This window comes from Sinohyriopsis cumingii, chromosome 4, assembly GCF_028554795.1.
Source record: "Sinohyriopsis cumingii isolate HCF-2022 chromosome 4, ASM2855479v2, whole genome shotgun sequence".
Classification (NCBI taxonomy): Eukaryota; Metazoa; Mollusca; class Bivalvia; order Unionida; family Unionidae; genus Sinohyriopsis; species Sinohyriopsis cumingii.
The window spans coordinates 140,007,919-140,020,899 of record NC_142964.1 but is presented as its reverse complement, the minus strand read 5'-3'; the positions used below and the strand labels follow the sequence as shown (position 1 = coordinate 140,020,899).

General features: G+C 35.4%; 2 protein-coding genes across 2 annotated transcripts in view; both read right to left on the bottom strand.

Moving 5' to 3' along the window:
• The window catches only part of LOC149802203 (dynein axonemal heavy chain 3-like), a 281,860-nt gene extending 271,719 nt beyond the window's left edge, over positions 1–10,141 (bottom strand). Inside the window, exons 1-2 of the mRNA XM_089956614.1 lie at positions 10,133–10,141; positions 2,456–2,586 (exon numbers count right to left, since the gene is read on the bottom strand). Of these exons, the coding sequence (XP_089812740.1) occupies positions 2,456–2,487 (32 nt within the window). The 5' untranslated portion in view covers positions 2,488–2,586; positions 10,133–10,141. The remainder of the gene's footprint in view (positions 1–2,455; positions 2,587–10,132) is intronic.
• The window catches only part of LOC149802202 (uncharacterized), a 104,336-nt gene continuing 101,469 nt past the window's right edge, over positions 10,115–12,981 (bottom strand). Inside the window, exon 9 of the mRNA XM_089956906.1 lies at positions 10,115–10,237. Coding sequence (XP_089813032.1) covers positions 10,115–10,237 — 123 coding nt within the window. The remainder of the gene's footprint in view (positions 10,238–12,981) is intronic.

The following is a 12,981-nucleotide window of genomic DNA, read 5'->3' as shown; positions in this document are numbered from 1 at the left end:
ATATACACTCACTGATTGAACAAATTCTGATGAATTACCATATACCAAGTATTGTATTTCTGTCATTGGGTTTGCCATATACACTCACTGATTGAACAAATTCTGATGAATTACCATATACCAAGTATTGTATTTCTGTCATTGGGTTTGCCATATACACTCACTGATTGAACAAATTCTGATGAATTACCATATACCAAGTATTGTATTTCTGTCATTGGGTTTGCCATATACACTCACTGATTGAACAAATTCTGATGAATTACCATATACCAAGTATTGTATTTCTGTCATTGGGTTTGCCATATACACTCACTGATTGAACAAATTCTGATGAATTACCATATACCAAGTATTGTATTTCTGTCATTGGGTTTGCCATATACACTCACTGATTGAACAAATTCTGATGAATTACCATATACCAAGTATTGTATTTCTGTCATTGGGTTTGCCATATACACTCACTGATTGAACAAATTCTGATGAATTACCATATACCAAGTATTGTATTTCTGTCATTGGGTTTGCCATATACACTCACTGATTGAACAAATTCTGATGAATTACCATATACCAAGTATTGTATTTCTGTCATTGGGTTTGCCATATACACTCACTGATTGAACAAATTCTGATGAATTACCATATACCAAGTATTGTATTTCTGTCATTGGGTTTGCCATATACACTCACTGATTGAACAAATTCTGATGAATTACCATATACCAAGTATTGTATTTCTGTCATTGGGTTTGCCATATACACTCACTGATTGAACAAATTCTGATGAATTACCATATACCAAGTATTGTATTTCTGTCATTGGGTTTGCCATATACACTCACTGATTGAACAAATTCTGATGAATTACCATATACCAAGTATTGTATTTCTGTCATTGGGTTTGCCATATACACTCACTGACTGAACTAATTCTGATGAATTACCATATACCAAGTATTGTATTTCTGTCATTGGGTTTGCCATATACACTCACTGATTGAACAAATTCTGATGACTTACCATATACCAAGTATTGTATTTCTGTCATTGGGTTTGCCATATACACTCACTGATTGAACAAATTCTGATGAATTACCATATACCAAGTATTTCTGTCATTGGGTTTGCCATATATACTCATTTATAAGTTGAGTCTAACAATAAACTGCAAAATGTGACAACAAATCTGGATCTATATAATTTGTTAAATGCAAGCACCAGAACAATCAATAAAGATGCTTGTCTGCCAGTACATTATGCAACAGCAGATCAGAGTCTGTGTTGTTGGCAGTTGGGCTTGACATATACATGAGTATATATGGTACCTGAAGTTTTTGGTATATACCAACAAAAAAAATTAATCTAAAAACCTGAAAACATCCTCAGTGTAAATCGGGTACTGTTTCCTAAAAAATATGCCAAAATAAAAGGCGCGAAAAAAGATAAAACCATGCCTCTTAGGAGTAATTCAATAAAAGTTTCCCTACATCTAAATAACCTGCCCTATAGCAAAAATATAGAACTCTCACTGACAATGGTGGATGTGAAACAGTTTTGAATGATGAAAACCCAAGACCAAAGCATAAAAACCTCTGACATCAGATGGATGACACATGTTAACTGCATCAGGTCCATTTTGAGCAGAAATTCTTCCCACATGCAGAAAATGACAATTCAAATAATTCATTAATCTTACGCAAAATGTTCAATTTTAGTGGGATTTTCACAATCACGTATCCTAGCTAACATCCTGTTTCAACAGTGTTGTTTTGAAAGATGCTATAAATCCATGATGATAATAATGTCATTCATGAATCACATCAGTCATTGTTTGCTAGTATATATGCTGATTGACTGGCCTACTGTTACTTTTTCCTGTCATACAGATTTTCAAATAATTATTATACAAGCAGTCTCATAGTTTTGATCAGCCTACCATGGATCAGCTGCCTTGATGTGCCAATGGAAAATGCACTTAACTCTTATTTCCTTAGCATCATATAACCAATAATGTGCTAAATGTGCTGTAACTTAAAAAAAATTATTTGATTAGCCTCCAAACCTTTAGATGCCTCAATAAACTGTGAAACGATCTAAACTTAGCTTATATACACTAAGCCTAAAACATTACAGTACTGTTGAAGCCTTTGTGGCTCTAGAATGGAAACTTTTTTATGAAGAATTTAAAAGTCACTACAGTAGTTGTGTTTCTCAATTCAGACATGAAAGTTATAGTGCAAATATATTCCTTGCATTGGTTGGTAAAGCACACAAAAATATTAAATATTGCAATGTAGAAATCTCCTCTGTATCATCAACTCCAAGTGGATGTCTGAGTGTGGATGTGGTCACTACATAACTATCATGTGAATTGATGGAAGCATGGGTTTAATGTCTCTAGTGTATAATGTGCCATGAACATGATCTTGTTTCTAGAGAATACCCTTACTTGTATTCAAACTGGTACAGAATGGTGTACATCACTGGATGGGTAATGTACAAGTCTGTCTTCACAAAATCCCTCACTTGATTAACTGTCTCGTGCCATGGAAACCTCAGCCTGCCCGCAGAGCTGGATGGCTGAAATAACCAAAATATATAAGATAAATAATAGCATTATGGCTCTTCAAAGTCTATCTCTCTTTATCTCTGTCTGTCTGTCTGTCTCTTCAAACATTCACATATACCATATGTACTCACTTATAAGACAATTCCAACTGCAAACTGCACAGATCCAGACATGCCACTGCATTATGCACTGGCAGATCTTGGTCAGTTGTAATCAGTAGATTAAACAACACAGACCCTGAACTGCTGGCACATTATGCTACAGCAGATCAGGATCTTTGTTGTTTGCTATTTCACTCAACTTATAATAATAATAATAATAATAATAATAATAATAATGATAATAATGCTTTATTTATAGACGGTGACTCATTAGTCAAGGACTATTTTCCCTTGAGACCCTCTTAAGGAGAATATAACAATGCATATTATATGAAGATAGCAATAATCTCCCTTGAGGCCCTCTTAAGGAGAATATAACAATGCACATTGTATGAAGATAGCAATAATCTCCCTTGAGACCCTCTTAAGGAGAATATAACAATGCACATTGTACGAAGATATCAATATGGAGTATATACAGTAAATGAATGAATTCCACAAACATAAGTAATATATGCCATTATTAGCAGTCACACAAATACCTGTCATATAAATTTGACTCGACTCCAAATCTTTCTAAAAAAATTTCAGAGCAATCAAAAGGCTGCATATGTGAATTTCAATTTCTAGTCTTGAAGGAACATTTTGCTACTCAAGATGTGAGTGAAGACTTATGGAGATACCTGAATTGCATGTTCCATGTTAACATAGTGTCTTCCCTGTCAACAGCATTACAGTAACATGTTCCATGTTAACATAGTGTCTTCCCTGTCAACAGCATTACAGTAACATGTTCCATGTTAACATAGTGTCTTCCCTGTCAACAGCATTACAATAACATGTTCCATGTTAAACATAGTCTTCCCTGTCAACAGCATTACAATAACATGTTCCATCTTAAACATAGTGTCTTCCCTGTTAACAGCATTATAATAACATGTTCCATGTTAACATAGTGTCTTCCCTGTCAACAGTGTTACCATAACATGTTCCATGTTAAACATAATATCTTCCTGTCAACAGCATTACAATAACCTGTTCCATCTTAAACATAGTATCTTCCCTGTCAACAGCATTACAGTAACATGTTCCATGTTAACATAGTGTCTTCCCTGTCAACAGCATTACAATAACATGTTCCATGTTAACATAGTGTCTTCCCTGTCAACAGCATTACAATAACATGTTCCATCTTAAACATAGTGTCTTCCCTGTCAACAGCATTACAATAACATATTCCATCTTAAACATAGTGTCTTCCCTGTCAACAGCATTACAATAACATGTTCCATGTTAATATAGTGTCTTCCCTGTCAACAGCATTACCATAACATGTTCCATCTTAAACATAATATCTTCCCTGTCAACAGCATTACAACTGCATGTTCCATGTTAACATAGTGTCTTCCCTGTCAACAGCATTACAATAACATGTTCCATGTTAACATAGTGTCTTCCCTGTCAACAACATTACAATAACATGTTCCATCTTAAACATAGTGTCTTCCCTGTCAACAGCATTACAATAACATGTTCCATGTTAATATAGTGTCTTCCCTGTCAACAGCATTACCATAACATGTTCCATCTTAAACATAATATCTTCCCTGTCAACAGCATTACAACTGCATGTTCCATGTTAACATAGTGTCTTCCCTGTCAACAGCATTACAATAACATGTTCCATGTTAACATAGTGTCTTCCCTGTCAACAACATTACAATAACATGTTCCATCTTAAACATAGTGTCTTCCCTGTCAACAGCATTACAATAACATGTTCCATCTTAAACATAGTGTTTTCCCTGTCAACAGCATTACAATAACATGTTCCATTTTAAACAGTGTCTTCCCTGTCAACAGCATTACAATAACATGTTCCATCTTAAACATAGTGTCTTCCCTGTCAACAGCATTACAGTAACATGTTTCATGTTAACAAAGTGTTTTCCCTGTCAACAGCATTACAATAACATGTTCCATGTTAAACATAGTGTCTTCCCTGTCAACAGCATTACAATTGCATGTTCCATGTGAAACATAGTGTCTTCCCTTTCAACAGCTTTACAGTAACATGTTCCATGTTAAACATAGTGTCTTCCCTGTCAATAGCATTACAATAACATGTTCCATGTTAAACATTGTGTCTTCCCTGTCAACAGCATTACAACTGCATGTTCCATGTTAACATAGTGTCTTCCCTGTCAACAGCTTTACAATAACATGTTCCATGTTAAACATAGCGTCTTCCCTGTCAATAGCATTACAATAACATGTTCCATGTTAAACATTGTGTCTTCCCTGTCAACAGCATTACAACTGCATGTTCCATGTTAAACATAGTGTCTTCCCTTTCAACAGCTTTACAATAACATGTTCCATGTTAAACATAGCGTCTTCCCTGTCAATAGCATTACAATAACATGTTCCATCTTAAACATAGTGTCTTCCCTGTTAACAGCATTATAATAACATGTTCCATGTTAACATAGTGTCTTCCCTGTCAACAGTGTTACCATAACATGTTCCATGTTAAACATAATATCTTCCTGTCAACAGCATTACAATAACCTGTTCCATCTTAAACATAGTATCTTCCCTGTCAACAGCATTACAGTAACATGTTCCATGTTAACATAGTGTCTTCCCTGTCAACAGCATTACAATAACATGTTCCATGTTAACATAGTGTCTTCCCTGTCAACAGCATTACAATAACATGTTCCATCTTAAACATAGTGTCTTCCCTGTCAACAGCATTACAATAACATATTCCATCTTAAACATAGTGTCTTCCCTGTCAACAGCATTACAATAACATGTTCCATGTTAATATAGTGTCTTCCCTGTCAACAGCATTACCATAACATGTTCCATCTTAAACATAATATCTTCCCTGTCAACAGCATTACAACTGCATGTTCCATGTTAACATAGTGTCTTCCCTGTCAACAGCATTACAATAACATGTTCCATGTTAACATAGTGTCTTCCCTGTCAACAACATTACAATAACATGTTCCATCTTAAACATAGTGTCTTCCCTGTCAACAGCATTACAATAACATGTTCCATGTTAATATAGTGTCTTCCCTGTCAACAGCATTACCATAACATGTTCCATCTTAAACATAATATCTTCCCTGTCAACAGCATTACAACTGCATGTTCCATGTTAACATAGTGTCTTCCCTGTCAACAGCATTACAATAACATGTTCCATGTTAACATAGTGTCTTCCCTGTCAACAACATTACAATAACATGTTCCATCTTAAACATAGTGTCTTCCCTGTCAACAGCATTACAATAACATGTTCCATCTTAAACATAGTGTTTTCCCTGTCAACAGCATTACAATAACATGTTCCATTTTAAACAGTGTCTTCCCTGTCAACAGCATTACAATAACATGTTCCATCTTAAACATAGTGTCTTCCCTGTCAACAGCATTACAGTAACATGTTTCATGTTAACAAAGTGTTTTCCCTGTCAACAGCATTACAATAACATGTTCCATGTTAAACATAGTGTCTTCCCTGTCAACAGCATTACAATTGCATGTTCCATGTGAAACATAGTGTCTTCCCTTTCAACAGCTTTACAGTAACATGTTCCATGTTAAACATAGTGTCTTCCCTGTCAATAGCATTACAATAACATGTTCCATGTTAAACATTGTGTCTTCCCTGTCAACAGCATTACAACTGCATGTTCCATGTTAACATAGTGTCTTCCCTGTCAACAGCTTTACAATAACATGTTCCATGTTAAACATAGCGTCTTCCCTGTCAATAGCATTACAATAACATGTTCCATGTTAAACATTGTGTCTTCCCTGTCAACAGCATTACAACTGCATGTTCCATGTTAAACATAGTGTCTTCCCTTTCAACAGCTTTACAATAACATGTTCCATGTTAAACATAGCGTCTTCCCTGTCAATAGCATTACAATAACATGTTCCATGTTAAACATAGTGTCTTCCCTGTCAACAACATTACAATTGCATGTTCCATGCTAAACATAGTGTCTTCCCTGTCAACAGCATTACAGTAACATGTTCCGTGCTAAACAGTGTCTTCCCTGTCAACAGCATTACAATAACATAGCCTTCTGCTTTTGCAGACTAGTCCAAAAATTCTAGCAGATTAGGTTAAATCTTTTGTTATATACACACCCTGAAATGCTAATTTTACCATTAAAACAAATAGGAGTGTGCAGTGTTACTTGTATATTGCCCATGAAACAACTTTCTGGTTATTTCTATAAATAGTATTTAAAAAAATTACATTTCAGCCATAATTTCTTTCATTTTAATGTTTTCTCTCTTTCAATTTTTGCTATTCTGAATACCCAAAAATATGTCAGTACCATGAAAATGACAGAACTGAACAATTATATTCCATCTGCACTAAGCAATGGCCACTATAGGCTGACACAGAGCCTGAAGTCTTGCATCAACTCGGTTTGAATAAAAAGGAAAAATCACTGATTTGGAATAATTTCTGGCTAAAATTCTTTAAGATGGAAAATTAATTCACATTTGTGGGAAATGTAAAATGGAGGTGAAGTTTAAGTGTGGAATGATGAGCTTGACTTCTCACATTCTACAGCATCATTCCATCTGAGATACTAATGTAGCCTGAGATAAAATTATGCAAATTAAACAAGAGCTCGTCTCATGAAGTTCAGATTTACCCACATTTGAGAATGTTTTCCATTTTTTTTCTCATGTAAAGAAATTTACAATCAATTTAAGTTATATGAAACTTTGACTTCACACTTCTTTTTATTATTTTGCACTTTTTCCAGATTTTCCCAATATTGTTGTTGTTGTTGTTGTGGGGTTTAATGCCATATTTCAGCACACAATAGGCTATGCATGGCGGCCAGTATTAATGGTAGAGGAAGAACCAGGGAAAAGCCCGGGAAGAACCACTGACCCACGAGAAGCTACTGGCAAGCTTTCTCACATACCCATGTTAGCCCAATCCTAGACTTGAATCCACACTGACAGAGGTGAGATGGCAGTGATCCATAATGGGAGCGCTTTAGACCACTCGGCCACTCAGGGCCCCGATTTTTTTCCAATATAGTGCAATATATATTGCAATATACTGTCCTCTATTACAATATATCAAAAATCTAGATTTGAAAATGGAATGCAAATTGAATGCAAATAAAATAAAATGTAGAATGAACATAAATGAAAAAAATCAGTGCACTTTTATCAAAATAGGCAACACAAATGCAAAATGCTTTATGATGATTGATAAACAACAACAGAACAAAATGTGAATGCATTTCATTAACGGATCTGAAAAATCAATAAATTTAAAGCTGCCACTAAATGTCCAGTCTATTGGCTTTTTGTAGAGTAGTCCAGGATAAAATGTTTTTACCCCTTACAAACACTGACTTTAATCTTGTCAAGACAGACATAGAAAACAACCCCATTGATATGATGGTATCATCACTTGTCAATACATCTGTACAATATTAATTTTAACAAAACAAAATAACAAAATTTGCTGACAAGTACTAAACAATTATATTTTACACCTATTCAGTAGTAGCTACATTTTAATTAATCATAAATTCAGTGCTGTCTTCGCATTTTGTGCAGCTATTTTATTAAAGTACACACACACTTCTCTCCCTTTAACACTCTCAACAACTGAACACCAGATTTTGGTAAATGCATTTTGAGTTTTTTCCCCAAAAAGCAAAAATGAGGCTGATGATGATAAACACAAAATCTGAACCCCTTTCTAAAACCATAAGCAAAAACTGAAAAGATGATATAAGAAATGCAATGTGAATGAAATGCCAACAGAATAAATACAGAATACAAATGAAATAAAAAAAACACATTGATTTGGTAAAATTATCCATGTCTGGTTCTGAACTAATACTGTACTAAAACTCTGGTTAAATACATCAACTAACACTGAAGACATTTGAGCACAAACAATGTCACTGCTGCCACTGCTTCAAGAAAATTTATACACATTCACGGTCTATACAAAGTCTTATATTAATACTATCAGGCTAACTAAGAATGTGAGTCCTGGACCCTGACAGCAGAATTACAATGAAGAATCAAGTCACTTGAAATGAGATGCTACAGAACCATCCTTGGCATCTCTTACATGGACCACATCACAAATGAAGAAGTGCGTAACACCATCAGGTGTGAAGTAGGCCAATATGAGGACCTCCTCACCACTGTCAAAAACAGAAAGCTGAAGTGTTGTGATGTGATTTGGATTTTTAACGCAGCTTTAACAATTTTTCAGTCATATCACTACGATTCTACAATGTGGCAGTTTATAGTGATGTCTAGCACTGGGGCATCATGCCGCAGACATGTAGCATGATGTCCCACCCAGTCACATTATCCTGACACCAGGCCCACCAGTCCTAACACTAACCTCTTGATGCTGAACGCCAAGCGAGGCAGCTGTTAGTACCATTTTTGTAAGTCTTTGGTATGACTCGGCCGGGGATCGAACCCACAACCTCCCACATCCGAGGCGGATGCTCTAACCACTAGGCCAACAGAGCGGTTATGAAAGCTGAAATGGTATGGCCATGTCACTTAGAGCCAACAGTCTATCCACAACAGTCCTGCAGGTCAGCGTCCAGGGTGGCAGAAGGAGAGGTAGACAGAGAAAAAAAAAGTGGATGGACAACATCACAGAATAGACCAGGAAAAGTTTTGCAGAGACACGGGCATTGGCACATGATCTAGACAAGTGGAGGGAACTAGTCAGATGTTCAGCAGCACAGCGCCTCGACGACCACACTGGGTCAAGAGACAAGATGATGATGATGAGCTAAGAATATTATCTTCTCTATGCGATTCATATCCATATCTCCAAAATAACTGAGATCTGACAGCTACTGATACAAGGTCGTGTTCTGTTGATTGATCACCAATAAATAATAACTTTTATGTTTATGAAAGTGAACATCTTTTGGAACATTTCATTTCTAATAATAACTCTCCATATTAACACAAACTGAAATGTTTTATCTGATAGGTTACTAAAAATAAGTCGACCAGGAATTCCAAAGATCACCAGAGCATGAACCTTTAGGGGACCCTGTCAGACCTACTTCTTAAAAGCAGATTTAGATTTTGACCAGATTACATATTCTACATACCCAAACCTATATCCTGACAATGGTAGAAAGAATGATTATAAGAATGAACACCTTTATCTTTATTACTGATTTCATCCCAGGTATCATCCAATCAGAAGTGATTATTTGTTCCCCAGTCCCTTACTTTCAATGATAAAATTACGATCTTAATAATGTCAATACGGGGGGTGGGGTGTGTGTGTGTGGTGGTGGTGCTTTTTTTATAGTTTGTAATATTTATTTCCCTATTCTCTGAACTACATACCAAAAGTCTCCAACCTGTATGCTCAGCCAAGCATATTTACCTTTGGAGGTATCAGAACCCCCAATCTTTCCTGTTCTGCAGTGTCCAGTATGATATAATCCAATACAGCCTTCTTGATAGCAAATCTTCTGTCCTCCTCCATCTCCTGAAAAAGTATTGACAAATCCATAATTTGGAAGAAATAAATCTAAATGTGATGGTAAAAACTAAGCTGAAAAATTGTAAATCACAAAACATCAACAGCATAAAACTATTTTCACTTACTTAGCAGGGCAACTAACCTGCACCAATTTTGTCCTATCAATAAGAGTACACTTAATGGGAGCCATAGCGTATACCACCTTACAGTAAAACCTCCTAATAAAGACACATATGATACATACAACATGGAGGATATCTACTTTTCTTTACATAGATACAATGAAATATTTCATAAGTGAAGTGAAAACATTGCGCTGTCATGATGGGCATTTAAAGATCATCCTGATAACTCAACATAGACAGACAGACAGAAACAGAGGGAGAAGGAAAAGAATAAAAAAAGTGAAAGAGGCCTAAATATGGAAATACATGTCTCAATAACATTCATATAGACAGATATATTTCTAATTGGGAAAAGAAAGTAGTTCCAAAAGTGATATCACCACTATCAGAGTTGCACAGGGATACAAATAACGTAATCCTGCAATGGGGATTTCCTATCTCAGTGCTAACTCCAATGGAATATTTTTCTCATCAATTCTTTCATTCAAATTAACCTTTCATTCTGGATATAGTTAGCACAGTTAACACATGCAGTATTCATTGGGTACTATTATTTCCCAACATTTTTTAAAAATAGATCATTCTGTCTTATAATGGTTGATAAAAATGTTGTTGTTATTGGTTTTTCTGAGCATGACAGGCCGGCTATACATGACACAGCCAGTATATTTGTTGGAGTAAATACCCAGGAAAACTTACAGAAGAACCATTGACCCACAAAGAGCTAATGGCGCCTTTAAAAATGTAAATAATTATATTAGTAGAATCCAACAATATCGGCTGCTAATGAAAAACAGACAAAAACAAAAGAACAATTTATCAGCTATACAGTAGTCCCCCTCTTATATGCCACCCCTAATGCATCAGGGAAGTGGCCTTATAATAAGGGTGGCCTTTCTAGAGGGGGATCACAAATGCGAATAGTAAATACATATGAAGAAAGTCACAAGTACATTTAATTCTAAAACATTTAATATTTTCATTATAAAATCACATGCATGTTGTGAAATAAATGTAAAACAAACTGTCATCATTTTCAAAAGAATGCTATGAATAACCATTGATATAGTTTTAAAACTGTCTTTATAATTATGTTACAGATCACATCATCTGTCACTTTGTTGGCAACAGTCTAAAAAACAAACCAGTCTCATCACAATTAAAAATATCCTTGCTGTCATATCCCCTGCATATATCGTTTAGTCTTTTCTTCCAATCTTCGACAACTTCATTATTAACATCAGCTGATTCTCCACTAAGGACAGAACATTTAATATTGTGTCGCACTTGAAATCTGTGCAACCATCCATTACTTGCAGTAAAGTAGTCATATCCCAATTCAACTGACAAAATTGATGCTTTTTCTTGTAATTCAAATCAGGATACAAATGTTTCCTGGCTCAAACAATCTTCCTTTCTCCATCCATTTCACCTTCCCACTTCTGCAGAATTGTTTCATTATCTTTCATGATCTTGTTTATCTGAGTCTTCACAACATTAGTTTCATGCAAGGATCCTCGACACACACCCTTGTCAGTTGAATTACTTTCACTTTCTCTTCTAAACTGAGAATTTTTCTTTTCTTTGATGACATGTTAATCTTTTTGCAGTAAGTTATTCATGCTGCCAACAACAATACTGATAAAACAATTGTGTATGCATCTAAACAAATTGCCATGTGTTTTTAAAGGAAGTGATCTTGTCATGTGATTTGTTAGTTGCAGTCTGGTACCCTATTGTTTTTATACATTTCTTTACACTAAGTGAGAGAAGCCAAAACGGCTTCGATATGTACCATTAACATCATGCAGATTTGACCTCGCGGTCGTTAGGATTCATAAGTTTGACAATTATTGTCAGTAGTAATAGCCACTAATTATCAAAGTGAACAAGCTCAACATCTTACTAAGGGAAGCCATAAAGGCTATTAAACCATTTTCCTGCTGACTTGGGTATTGTACATCGATACTGCCACTTCTCAGTTGTTACTACTGTTCAATAATTGTAATCTTAACAATAATCAGAGTGACTAAACCGGACATCTTATGATAACACAGCAGTAAGGCTAATTGGATTACATGTACTTACCCTTTTGTATGGATTAAAATTTGAGTCTTTCTCGGTTTTTATGGAATAAATTTGCCTTCTTGTGAGGCATAAAAGATATAATATTAACCTTAGCGGTACATGTACTTTACTCAACACTTCTTTCAGTAACGAAAACCTGACATCGGGAAACAGAAATTGGACTACTTAACACACGTTATGAATAAAATACTGGTTCTGGATATATATTCAGATAAAATGCGACCGCTTGTGAGAGGTAAATTTTATATTATTGCACTAATATGCTGGCTGCTGGTCAGGGGGGCAGTTCAAGAGGGGGACTACTGTAATTGTTATGTGCTCTATGTACTGCACTGGGAGCATCTCAAGCCATGTGCTACTGTTTTGTACACACTATGCATTAATAATATGAATGTGATAAAGAGAGCAGTGGCATGGCCTGTCAATCCAAAGTGCACAAGTTCTATCCACAAGAAAATAACAACCTAAAAGCATTTGATATCATTGCTGTATTATCACATTTAATTGACCAATGTCACAGGAAAATAATCATAAGTA